Source organism: Bos mutus, chromosome 6, assembly GCF_027580195.1.
Source record: "Bos mutus isolate GX-2022 chromosome 6, NWIPB_WYAK_1.1, whole genome shotgun sequence".
Classification (NCBI taxonomy): domain Eukaryota; kingdom Metazoa; phylum Chordata; class Mammalia; order Artiodactyla; family Bovidae; genus Bos; species Bos mutus.
This window is the reverse complement of record NC_091622.1, coordinates 87,135,681-87,149,731: the sequence shown is the minus strand read 5'-3', so window position 1 is coordinate 87,149,731 and position 14,051 is coordinate 87,135,681. Positions and strand designations below refer to the sequence as shown.

At 35.4% G+C, this 14,051-nt stretch overlaps 1 protein-coding gene across 2 annotated transcripts in view; it reads left to right on the top strand.

Annotated features, from left to right (window-relative positions):
- The window catches only part of ADAMTS3 (ADAM metallopeptidase with thrombospondin type 1 motif 3), a 279,473-nt gene that overhangs the window by 245,275 nt on the left and 20,147 nt on the right, over positions 1 to 14,051 (top strand). For both annotated transcript variants that reach the window (XM_070372501.1, XM_005897060.2), the window contains 7 exons: positions 640 to 753; positions 2,745 to 2,890; positions 4,087 to 4,262; positions 5,839 to 5,972; positions 7,597 to 7,720; positions 11,133 to 11,213; positions 13,014 to 13,177. In XM_070372501.1, coding sequence (XP_070228602.1) covers positions 640 to 753; positions 2,745 to 2,890; positions 4,087 to 4,262; positions 5,839 to 5,972; positions 7,597 to 7,720; positions 11,133 to 11,213; positions 13,014 to 13,177 — 939 coding nt within the window. The remainder of the gene's footprint in view (positions 1 to 639; positions 754 to 2,744; positions 2,891 to 4,086; positions 4,263 to 5,838; positions 5,973 to 7,596; positions 7,721 to 11,132; positions 11,214 to 13,013; positions 13,178 to 14,051) is intronic.

Sequence of the window (14,051 nt, the reverse complement as noted above, 5' to 3'; positions counted from 1 at the left end):
CACATTCTTAAGATGAGAAAACTAAGATTCTGATCTGGCTCTATTACTGTTTGGTTTGTATCCATAACTATATAACCCATATTTCTCAGCCATGGTATGAAGATCAAATATATACAAGTACTTTATAAACTACATGAATATATTGTGACATTTTGTTACACTTGGAATACAGTATCTTACATGGAAAGTTTGACAGATAATTTCGCATTTAGTGAGCTCATGATGAGCATTTTTATTTTTTATGTCTAACTGGTTCATACATACAGGGATAAAGATAAGCCATTTTGATGGCTTGAGAGCTGCAAAACTGCTATGACATTTTCATATTTACAATGTAATAATTACTCACTCTTTAAAAATCTGAAAACCATAAAATAGAAATGGCATGCAGAATAGTAAAAGTCAACTGGAGAACCAGACAAATCATTGTTCATCAGTGTTCTTTTAGAAGAGCAGAATAAAAGTATTCTTTACTTGGAATTCTTAGGCATGTTTGTTTTCTTAACACGCTACAACTTTGACCATTAACTTGAAATTAAAATATCCAAGAAACATGACATGAAGAAACTGTATAGCCGGTATTATCAGTACAAGTCATTCCATCTCTACGTCACTGAGAGTTTGGTTTTTCTCTTTCAGTTCCGAACGTTTGATCCATGTAAACAGCTTTGGTGTAGCCATCCTGATAATCCCTACTTTTGTAAGACTAAAAAAGGGCCCCCACTTGATGGAACCGAATGTGCTGCTGGGAAAGTGAGTATAATCTGTTTATACAGTAGAGATATGTTGCATAAGAATCATCTTTAAAATGGCATGTATCGTCATCTTTAAGAAAACTATAGGATGTGAAGTTTCACTGTGATAATGCACGAACATAATGTATTAGTTTCCTAGAGGTGCTCTAGCAATTACTAACAAATTACCAGAGAGTGGTTTAAAACAACAATTATTCTCTCAGTTCTGGAGGCCAGAAGAACAAAATTGGTTTCACTGAGCTGAAATCAGTGTGTGGGCAGAATGGCCCTCCCCGCAGAGGCTTTCGTGGACAACCTGTTCTTGGCTCTTCCAGCTTCTGGCTGGCTGGGTTCCTTGACTTGTGGCTGTGCCACTCTCATCTCTGCCTTTGTGCCCACACTGCCCCCTTCTCCTCTGCATGTCTTTTTCCCTCTGCCCCTTTCTTATAAGGATACATGTGATGGCATTTAGGGTTCACCTGAATAATCCAGGGTAATCTCCCCATCTAAAAATTCTTATGTAATTACATGAGCAAAGGCTGTTTTCCAAATAAGGTAGCATTTACATATTTTAAGGATTAGGACTTGGCATCTTTGGGACCACTGTTCAGCCCCCGACTGATAGAATAGGAAGCGGCTGCTCAGCAGAGTGTCTGGGCTCTAATGGGATTTGATTTACTTGCTGGCATCACACTTCTTGTGAAAGTTGTCCAGAAATAAAGTCATGTGAACTTAGACGATTTGGCCTTGCTCCTTGGGGAAAGATGCCCAGAAGTTTTCAATCTCAAGTTGTGTAGTAAGGATTCAATGCTCAGAAACTGGCCCAGTGCCAAGCTTCACTACTCATGAGGGGAAAGATCACGAAACCCCAGACAAAGGCATGTTGAGAACTCATGCTGAAGGGCTTTGACTAGTTTGGAAATAAGATATTGTAGATAGGACCAAAACCTGGCAAAGAAGATTTATATAGTTTTTAGTTCTTTTAAAGCCCTTTAAAGCTCCGTTTCAAATGTGTATAAACTGTACTTGCTATCAGAATTACATACATAATAGTAATAATAAAATCTGTCATTATTCATGTTTAAACTGTTAGGAATTATGTTAAACTCATAACATACAGCATGTTGCTTTTGGAAAATTTGGTATTATAGCTTAATGACTGAAAAAACAAAAGTAACAATAAGTTGATTCGTTTTCGCTTTATGCAAAAGATATCCTCTAAACCAAATCTGGACATCCAATTTCCCTAAATATATTTGTGTTATGTTTAAATTTCCTAAAGTTGAGTTTTAAGAAGCACTTTTATTGTGTGTAGAATAAAAACATGAATCAAAATGTTAGAAAGGAAAAGAACTAATGCTTTTTGAGCATCTGCTGTGTGTTGGGTACTATAAGCTCTATGTCTCTACAGTATCTGTGTTTTAGTATTCCCCACTTAGTTCTTCTGGTCAGAGGGTCTTACACTATCCATGGTCCTTTCCGGGCCCCAATTTCCTCATCTGAAAGGTAAAGATAATATATCTGACCTATCTATTTCTTAGAATCATTATGAAAGCTATATATGTTTTAGATATGTTATATTAATTGTTTTTGAAGTTAAGGCATATAATTTCCTGTCATTATTTAAAGGGGAGGATATTGCCCTTAAAAAATTCCAATAATATGGATAACAAGGGATGAAGGGTAGACTAGCACCGACTGGGCAAATTAAGTGCTCCGATCTCCTTATTGATTATGATGTTTGATACTCACTGATAAATGGGTCATTTAAAAACTTGTCTGAATTAATGTTATTTTTTATTTTAATTTTATACTTAAAATGCAAGTCTAAATTACCCAGTATGTATAGGTCACCATATTGTTATAATTACTTTGAGATGATTTAAGTGTTTTTTCACCAGAAAAAGAAGTAAAAGAGAAAGGAAGTCTTTCACTTGGTGGTCCTTGTATAACAACTTCAATTTGAGCATGTGCACAAAGTTTCATAATTGTTTTTGTCATTTTCCTAAGTGGTGCTATAAAGGCCATTGCATGTGGAAGAATGCTAATCAGCAAAAACAAGATGGCAACTGGGGATCCTGGACCAAATTTGGCTCCTGTTCCCGGACATGTGGAACTGGTGTCCGGTTCAGAACACGCCAGTGCAATAATCCAACGTGAGTGTAACTCCTGTCATGCACATCACTTGGGGACAGACCAGAAAATGCCTCAATATTATGCCATTAATGTTCAGTTTCATAAAGTACATGTAAAACACAGACCGTGAAAACTAAGTGTGTAAGGGTCTATTTTGGGTAAATCCCCACTAATCCATCTAGTGAAGAGTAGTCCGTGATTAAGGTTAGAGATTGTTAAAGAAATTGCTGTGTAGGAGGCTCTGGAACTGAGCAGGGAAAGCAGATCACTGTGTCCTTAGGACTGGGCACCGAGGCTGTGAGACCTGCTCTGGGAAGCACAGGCCTATTGGCAGAAGCAGCACTAACCACAGAGGCTCCCTCACTTCAGAGTCAGGAGAGGAGTGCTTCAGAGCCGAGCCACAAAGACGGTAAAAGAAAGACCAACGAACTGTTGGGGGGAAAGTTATCCATTTGTCCTCCCAGAGAACATTTTTGGAATCCCTGTTGTGTGCTTAGTAAATCTTATTTTCTGCAGGGAAAAAAAAAATGAACTATCAGGGTTATTAGGACAGTCTTCCTTGGGAAGGGTTTAACATTTGGGACCCGTTTTTTTTGTCTGGCAGCAGGATGGCTCTGAGCACATCTTTGTACAAAGACTGAGGGATCTGTTTCACAGGAAGAGATGATGGCAGTATTCACAGAAGCAACAAAAACAATAAAAATTATAGTAGTAAGAACAGCAAGGGCTCACCACATGCCACACTCTTTTTTAAGTGTTTTAAACACAGTAACTCATTTAATCCTTGCAATTTTTCTCTAAGGAAGATAGGATTATTGTTTGCATTGGATGTATTAAGAAACAGGCATAGAGCCATGATTAATGTTTCTTTGGGTTGCAAATACATGTTTTATGCATGATAAAAATATATAATTTTCCTGAGACCATATGCCTATTTGTTGATTCTTTATATACTTTTTTTGTGCGTTTAAAACATATCATTTGAAGAAATACACTGTTTTAAAATATACTGATTTGAGTTTGGGGCTTCCCTCCAGCAAACCCTAGCAGGGAGAGGACAGTGCTTTGGAAAAGGGATTGAAATTAGGAAGTATGAGTCCATTCACGCGGCTGGCAGCTCAGAAGCTCTGGCTTTCTGCCCTCCAGCACTGTGCCTGCAAGCTTCAGCCACTGGACCAGAGCCAAAAGGCCTTTCTCAACGTTGTCTTTTCTTTAGGCCCATCAATGGTGGTCAGGATTGTCCTGGCGTTAATTTTGAGTACCAGCTTTGTAATACAGAAGAATGCCAAAAACACTTTGAGGACTTCAGAGCCCAGCAGTGCCAGCAGCGTAACTCCCACTTTGAATACCAGAATACCAAACACCATTGGTTGCCATATGAACATCCTGACTGTGAGTAGACACCCACGCTTCTCCTGCTGTGTGGACAGTTACTTAGAGCTTAAGCTTTGCCAACACACAATCCCTTGGACTTTCGATCCTCACTTGGCAATTTAGGAAACTTGGTGCTTATAGGGGTGAGTCCTCCTGGGTTTCCAAGAATAAGGCTAATACACTCCTTTCTCTAGAGAGGTGAGAATTATGGAATAGTTCCTGGCAGGCAGTACAGCCACCATCACTATTGAAAAGACGAGTGGAAACCAATGCCTGGGAGAGATGCTGAGTTTCCTCATGCAACTGAAATCGCTCTGCTGGGAAATGCCTCTGGAATATTGTGATTTTTCTTTTCTGAACAACTAGAGAAAATACAGCTATTTTACAATCAAGTCAGGAACAAGACAAAGAGCATTATTGAATAACAAAGGCACTTCATAACCCTTTACTTTTGTACCGTACATTAGTTATTAAGAAATACACTGGGAAATTTCCCTATCATGTTTCACTCCTTAGCTGTGAATTTTCAGTTAAATCTGTTCAGATGGGAACTTCTTGACATATGTCTTATTTGTGTGAATACACTGCTGAGTTCAGTTTAAATCTGTTTTAAAGGAAAGATGCACATGTGGAAGAATTCAGAATTGCAATGCATTATTTTGATTAATTTGAGGAAAGTGAGTCACATAAATTAGATTTAATTAATGAGATCCTACAAGAAGCAAAAATTGTACTAGGCCACTGGGTCAAACAAAAGAGAAACCTTTTCAGTGCTCTGCTGCTACTGCTGCTGCTGCTGCTAAGTCGCTTCAGTCGTGTCCGACTCTGCGTGATCCCATAGATGGCAGCCTACCAGGCTCCTGTGCCCCTGGGATTCTCCAGGCAAGAACACTGGAGTGGGTTGCCATTTCCTTCTCCAGTGCATGAAAGTGAAAAGTGAAAGTGAAGTCACTCAGTCGTGTCCAACTCCTAGCGACCCCATGGACTGCAGCCTACCAGGCTCCTCCGTCAGTGCTCTAAGTGTCACTAAAACTAAATTGATTTTGAATGAAATTTATTGAATAACCCTGGTTAAATCTAGGGTAGCCAGAGAGCCTGGGTTGTATGGGACCAGTCATACCAATTTATATTGTTAGGGGCTTTGCTAGTGGCTCAGATGGTAAAGAATCTGCCTGCTCTGCAGAAAACCCGGGTTCTACCTTTGGATCGGGAAGATCCCTGGAGAAGAGAATGGCAACCCATACCAGTATTCTTGCCTGGAGAATTCCATGGACAGAGAAGCCTGGCGGGCTACAGTCCATAGGGTCACAAAGAATCAGATATGACTGAACAACTAACACTTTCACTTTCATCCCTTTCTATATCATTAATAGAGCTCCTTTTCACTATCTGAATTATCCCAGTTTAGATGACAAATCATAGGGTCACCCTGGCTAAAATAAGTATGCCAAGTATGCGTACCCCCCCACTCTTTATTTATACAATTTGTTTCCAGGAAGCCATGTTGAAACTGTATATTTTAAAAACAAACTATACTATTCAAATATACCATTTTGCATAAATAGTTGACTTAATAATCCTCCATCTTATACAGCCAAGAAAAGATGCCACCTTTACTGTCAATCCAAAGAGACTGGAGATGTTGCTTATATGAAACAGCTGGTGCACGATGGAACGCGCTGTTCCTACAAAGACCCGTACAGCATATGTGTGCGCGGAGAGTGTGTGGTGAGTTCAGGTTGCTTCCACCAAAGCTTCCTACAGTACTGTGTCATTCTCCTTTTCTTCTCATTCATCGGCATATTTTCAGAATTTTTTTTAACTCTTTCTTATGTGAGATCACATTACAGTGAGAGTCTATGAATAGTTCTGTAGCTCAACTAAATTTGGAAGAAATTGCACTTAATAAAATCAAACTTTGGTCACCAGAGAAAGTTTTTCAATATTTAATTTGTTTTTCTCATTTCCAGTCAAATGCATTTCAGGGGATTCCTGAGGCCTCAGGGCTGGGAATACAACTGGAACCATGCCTTTGCTTTGAGTATTTTATCCTAGCCATCCACTAGTACAATACCAAGTCTTTTTTTTTTTTTTAATTCAATGCAAGATGTGCTTTATCATCTTAAAAAACTTCTTTTTCTCCCTGTCTCACCTTCCAATTATTTCTAACTTTAAACACTTAATTCCACATCAGAACAAAAGCGCTGATGAAGATGAAAAGCTTTTTGTCCATTTAGTCTTTTTTTATGTCGTTTATTTCTTGTCCATGTTCACACGTTTAAATGATAAGGAATTATCTCATTAACTGAACATGTTGCTGCTGCTTGATTCCTTTTGACCTAGGTACAACTAAGGTGTTAATATAAAAGAATCTCAAATATGTGATGCCTCATAGTTGAACTAAAATTTCCCTGAAAGTAGAATCTGTGTTTTATTCATCCTTCACCTCCCACAGTATCTGGGAGTGCGATAAGTATATATGTGTCATCATTTTCTCTGCTCACTCTCATCTCAAACTTACAAGTGCAGAATCATCATTACCCAACAGCAATTCACATTAAAAATCCACCCCAGTTGGACTTCCGTGGTGACTCAATGGTACAGAATCTGCCTGCCAATGCAGGAGACACAGGTTCCATCCCTGGGTTGGGAAGATCCCCTGGAGAAGAAAATGGCAACCCATTCTAGTATTCTTGCCTGGGAAATCCCATGAACAGAGGGGCCTGGCAGACTTCAGTTCATGGGGTAGCAAAAGAGTTGGACATGACTTAACCACTAAAACAAACAAAGAAAGTAATTGTTTTCTGAACCCACTTCCCACAAATGGATGACTCCCTTGGCTTCGTTTGAATCCCTTTGCGTTCTTGAATTGCCTTCTGCACCCTCTGATCCTTCAAGTTACTTTGAAAATCTCCTCATTGGTGATGTTTTGTCTCACATCCCTTACCAACTTGTAAAGTTTGTACTAATGGAAAATTCTCTATTTTGATTTTCTTCTTTATAAATATAAAGGCAACCGGGGAAAAACACATCCACATCTTAATTTTTGTCTCCTCAGCATCAGCTACAATATCTGTGTTCAATAAATGTTTGATGATTGACTACATATGATAGGAGAAACACTTCATTAGGCTGAGGGAAATTTATCTTTTATAAGTACCCAGGGTGCAAGTCATTTGATTTCATAATAGTTCTTTAAAAGAGCAAGATATTAAAAATTAGAGTTAGAGAGGGAGTTTCGTGCCTGGCTGTGGGTTCATGACGGAACAAATGGTGTATCATGCTCCAGTATGTTGACCTTTACTTGCTTGGCACGTTAAAATGAGCTACATCTAATATCTTCTCTCCCCAGAAAGTGGGCTGTGATAAAGAAATCGGTTCTAACAAGGTTGAGGATAAGTGTGGTGTCTGTGGAGGAGATAATTCCCATTGTCGAACTGTAAAGGGGACATTTACCAGGACACCCAGGAAGCTTGGTAAGATGAAGTTCTCATGAATTCAGTATCCATAATTTGCCTTTTTTGAGGCTTCTTTTAGGAATGCACCATTTTCTCTATAAACACACACACAAAAAATTAGCTGCTAATTTATTTTCATCCAGATTACCTTTTAAGAAATTATTGAAATAACTTTGAGAATCCATACTCTATAGCATCCATGATGAAAACGTATCTACTAAATTTAGATAAGGAACAAAAGAAACCAATATCAATTATAGTAGTTCATTAAAATATGTGTTCTGTTTAATTTTATGTTTTTAATAAAATGTATTAAACCTAATTATTAGAATTAATGCTTATTTTGAATTTTCTGTTTGACGTAAACTACTGATCAGAAGTTAAAAATATTCAGAAACTTTTAATACAATTTTTAGTGTATTACAGTCACTTTGCTTCTTTTAAAAGTGAACAAGTTTATCCTATTTATAAAACTATAAATCTTGGGTTCATATTTCAGTTAATATTTATAATTTTATATTAAACAAGTTTGAAGGTACATACAACAAAAAATAACCTGAGGTATAATTGCTTACGGTGTGAATTTCTGTGCTTGTTACACAGTCAATGGCCTGGACTTAGGCATATGGTGAAGGTTCATTAGATGGAACCAAAGCAACAAATAATATGCAACATTATTCGTATTTTCATAATTATACATTGGAATTTTCACAAAAGATTTATATACAAACATGGATTACTGAATGATTTAAGTTTGGAACAATTATTATTCAGTTATTCAACAAACATTTATTGAACAAAAGTTTGTAAGAATTCAACATTTAAAGATTAATGTGAGGCTTCCCTTAAAAGCTTCTCTTACATCCAAGATATAGTCTCTTACAGAATAATAGAAAACAAGATAAAACAAAGACAAAGATTTGGTTCACATTGAACACATTGTCATTGCAGTAATTTTTCCTTTTAGAAAAATAAGAAACTATATATATTAAAAAAAAAAAAAACTAGTCTTTATCCAAATGGAATAATTCTCCTAGTTCTTTTTACTCCCATTATCCCCCAGTCACCCACCTCAAGCCATTTCCACACATATCAGCTTTGCTCTTTGATATATTTAGAACAGAAGTAGGTGATGTATTTAGGCAGAAGTAGGTGACTGTATTCTAATGTGTTTTCCTTAGGTATTCGCTACTCTAGTTACTGATACCTTTGCTGTTCCTCTGTGATAATTTACTATAGTTTGTACTTTGAAAATTGTAAAAAAGCAAATATTGCCATTTCTGGCTGATAGCATTATTTTAATAAAGCAAACAAAATTAGAATTATGTACATAAATTATATGCATTTAGTAGAGTAACATGATTTTCTCCATCTTAATGTGAAATAATTTACTATGCTTTATTGCAATTATGAATTGTTCACTTAGGTGTTAAATAATTAATTTTTCTTATTTCCAGAGTGAATAAATGTAAACAAAATGTTTTTTACCATTGTTATCCACTCTATATTATTTGTAATAAAAGGTAGTAATACTTTTTTTTTCAGATACCTCAAAAATTATGCTAAACCTCCAAATTAAGTTCAGAAGAAGAGAGGAAAGCTTTCAGACTGTTCCAAGATAATCTAACATCCATTTTTTTGCACTAATATTATCATCATAGTTATTCAATAGACTAATTAACCTTTTCCAACAGGGAAAAATTTAAGCAAGAGGTGCCATAAAGAACTCAAGTTGCTGGAAAATGAAATCTGCAAGTATTCGACTTCAAATCACCTATATCATTTCTCGTTCATGCTTAGTCTTACTTTCATTGACTATTAACAGTTTATTGGCATTAGCTAACTATTATGAATGCATTTTGACTTCAATATATATGATTATGAAACATATTTTATATGTTACCTAATAAAATTATACAAAGCTTATAGTATAGTCAATGAAACAGCAAGACTTGGATAAATGAACTCTCTACTAATTAAAGACGTTCTATTTAAGGGAAGACAAGAGGAGCCTTCACTTTACCCAAAGGAGCTCGTAGTGTTTCTCTTACTGAAACAAGGGAAGCTAAAAATGTATTGGGTAAGTTGTAGCAAACTGCAGAAAGATGGGCATCCATAAATGGCATCAAGCTGTTTTGCTACACTTGGTATCTTAACCACATTACTTCTAGCTTCTGATACTCAGGCAAACATGGTACGTTTCATGTACTGATTATCACCCAGGCTCAGGTGCTGAAAACCCTGACCCCAAAATGACCACTCCACTTAGTTAAGACACTAATAAATATTATTTAAAAAGTCAGGTAAATCTACCTATAGGTAATCATTGTCCATATAGAAATAACCAAAAAACAGATTTCTTTCTGACTCCACCAGCAATTTTGTATTTATAACTGGATTTCTGTCATTACTTATAATGTGTGAGTTATAGGTTTCATAATGTAATGAAGGTACAAGTTGCATAATCTTCCTATATTCATTTTTTATGGAAACGAGAAGAAACATTTTGGTTTCTCTATTTCCCCTGACTATTGTTGATTTATAGCTAGGACCTTAATTCTAAATGATCTTAAGATAATTTTTCAGTTCAGTTAAGACAACTTTTAGGAAGTGTGATAATACTAGGAAGGTTTATTATACAGGACAATAGGACCTTAAAACCTAAGACAACCTATTAAGCATTTTGGTTTGCGGTTTCTCAATTAGAAGATTGAACTTAGGGTCAGTGTAAAGGCACCATGACATAACTTGCAGATGTTTTCCAGCCAATCTACAAAATATATTTTACAACATTGCCATTTATAACTGTGTAAAGCCTTAAAAGTAGTTGCTAATCACGATATAAATGAAAACTACTCACTGGTTTTTCTTTTGTAATTTCTTTAAAATAGAGCAGGCTTTTAAATCTGAACCTATTTCATTAATTAGAAATAGATTAGAAATATTAGAAATAATTAGAAATAATAATTAGCTGTCTATATTTGCCACCTAGACTTTTAAAATAATATATAGACCAATAAAATATCTCAAGAAATTCGCCAACTAATCACACTATAAATGAGCCCCTATTCAAAAGGATGATTTAAACAACTAAAGTTGCATGGAGGGACACAGGAGAGTATAGTATTATATTTGCCTGAATTATTGTTGCCACAATTTGTAGGTCAATACAAAATAAGTGACTAGTGGGTTAGAAACAAGATTAATTTTTTATCAACTTAATAATTATAAAGAAAAATATGCCTCTGATCCTGTGCCAGATGTCATAAAACCTGCCAATGCTTTGAAGTTAATTTCTGAAACTGCTTTTTTCGGTTTATGGATGCCTTCTTCTGCATGCAGGAGCCGTAGGAACGTAATGCCTGACTAACCATGGTTGTTGCTTTTGTTTTCTTCTTTGCTTCCTCCAATATTTACTACACATGCAAAGGGTACCTTAAGATGTTTGATATACCCCCTGGTGCTAGACATGTGTTAATCCAAGAAGACGAGGCTTCTCCTCATGTTCTTGGTAAGTGTTTCTGTCCACTGGCTGTGCTTTAACATGCACTGAAATGTAGAAATGTCAAAGAAATGATACATAGATAGAGATACATGTGTATGTGTATCCATGTATACGCATATGTATCTATATCTGCGTACACGCATAGGTCTGCAAGGTTCAAAATTATGTATAAATTCATCATTACCTGGTTTTCCGTGGTCATTTCTCCCAACTATTCTTTCTTTATCATAAGAAATATTCACAACAAGAGTTTTAATTTCTGGTGAAACTTGGGTTGGTTCATTAGGACATGAAGGAAAAAATAATTTGGTAAGTGTGAATTTGTTATACATTTTTATTCTGTTATTGGGAGATGAGAAAAAATAAAATATTAATAAAATGCACTAAATTAAGGAATAATATCAGAAAAATTTGCCATATTTGTTGACAAATTAATTCTGATATTTTGGTTGATGCCATCCTGTATGCCTCTTCTTTTAGTGCGTTTTAAGTTCTTTGACTGAAAAGCAACCACATCCAGGTTGTGCTAGTCCAGTACAAATTTCCTGATATCTGTTATGTGTCCAGTTTGACTGGCACATGCAGATTCGTCTTCTGCATGCTTTCTGTTTATTATCTGCAAATTATCCTGTTTATAATTTCCAAAAGATTTTTTTCCTCCTTTCTACATTAGAAGATCATGTAGAAATGTCATTCTAGAGGGGTTTATATTTAAAGTGAATGCACAAATGTGAACATAGCTTTCACATATTCCTTGAGCCATTAAATCACTAAGAAGATTTCTGAAACTGACACATCTGTCAAACCTATGAAAATTTATAGTAAATTGCTTTTCTACATACATATAACTTCAAAATGTATTGTTTTTTGGTGTTTCATGGAATTTTTTCTTAGTATTTAAAATATATTTACTACTAGATTTCAAAACAGTCTCCACTGTCTAGCTGTAGTCCTTTATCCCATAATTGAAATTCCCTACTTTTTATTCTGGAATTCAGATTATTATCTTTGGAAAAATTAGTTTAAAATCTCAAGAGGAATAAATGTATTTAACTAAAATTACTCATGTTTTCTACACATTTTTAGTAATAGTAATAACTTTTGAAATTTTATTTTCTAATATCATTAAATGCCAATGTACCTCCAAACTTTAAAATGCCATTTGTTATTTTTAGTCATTAGAGAAAGCATTTTATTTAATACTATATAGTAAATCTGTAATATATTACAATTTTTGTCACCAGTAAAGAGCTTTTCGTGACCATTTAAGTAGGTAATGTGACCTTAGAATTTACAGTTGTCAGGACTAATTGCTTGTCGGCCTAAAAATTAGTTCAACTATTTTGAGTACCTCTAACATTTTGACTTAACTTGAAAGAGTTACACAGTTTAAAAAAAAAAAAAAAGGCATTATGTTGTATGCTGCCCTAGTATAAATCATTTGTATTACTTGTTGTAGAAGAAGCCTTTATTTTAAAAATATTTCCAGCTTCCTGAGGAAATGTATGGGATGAATGAGTTAGAAATTGTTAACTCCTTTGGCAGTATTTTCGAATGGGAATATTTGTTAATTTTTATTTTCTATCTCACCATCTCGCCACTATTTTTAACTGGTTAGGAGGGCTTTTTGAGAATTTTAAATGCCTACTGAATGAAGTATGAGTCCTATCAGAAGTAACACTCATTTTAGTTGCTTTGATACTCGTAAACACGGTCTTTCATTTATAGAAGGAGAGACTTAACTGTGAATCTTCAAAGCTGTAATAAGATAAAATGTATGCTGGTTACTCATTTTTCTTTCCTTAGCAATTAAGAATCAGGCTACAGGCCACTATATTTTAAATGGCAAAGGGGAGGAAGCCAAGTCAAAGACCTTCATAGATCTTGGTGTGGAATGGGATTATAACATTGAAGATGACATTGAAACTCTTCACACCGATGGACCTTTACATGATCCTGTTATTGTTTTGGTATGTGGCATTACAGGCTCACTGTGTAGTTGGTTTACTTTATATTTTTATAATTAATCTATCTCAGTTATAATTAATTTTATAATTAAATATTTAATATAATTAATTTTATTTACTTGCTTGATTTTAATAATTCCATTTATCCTTCCTCTTTATTCTTTGGGAACTTTGTCATATATTTTATTATATATATACATTATAAATACAGTATTATTATCTTTGATTTTGGTAATCAGTTATCTTTTAAAGACAAGAAAAGAAAAAATAGATTTTTATATTTACTCACATATTTAGCATTGTTGATGCTCTTCATTTTTCCTGGTAAATCTGATTTTCCATTTAGCACCCTTTACCTTTGATATAATGAACTTCCTTTAACATTTCTTGTGCTAGGGGTATGCATGCTAGCAAGTTGCTCTCTCTGCTTTCAATTCTCTGAAAAAGTCTTTATTTCACTCTCATTCTTAAAGGATATCTTCACTGGATATAAAATTGGAAGTGGCTAACTTGTTTGTTTTTTTCTCAGCACTTTAAAGATGTTTTTCTATCATTGTAGAGAGGTCCAGGAATTTGGGGTCTCATCTAGGAAATAGATATGACCATGAGGTGGCACCCAAACATATTGTTCAGGTGATGCCTTAGCAGGTTTGCATGTGAGGCCACCTTTAGGAAGAAGACAAGGGCAAAGGAACTTTTGGGGGAAGGGAAACTCGAGAGGGGGTTATGTGTCCAGGTGACGTTGCCCAGCAGCACAGCAGGGAAACTCTGGGTTAGAGAGCTTCAACAGGCAGCAGCAAAAGCTTAGGATCCTGATAACCATAAAGTCTTATTTATAATTAGTGGATTTGGGGTCCAGTTTCATAAAGGTATGCAA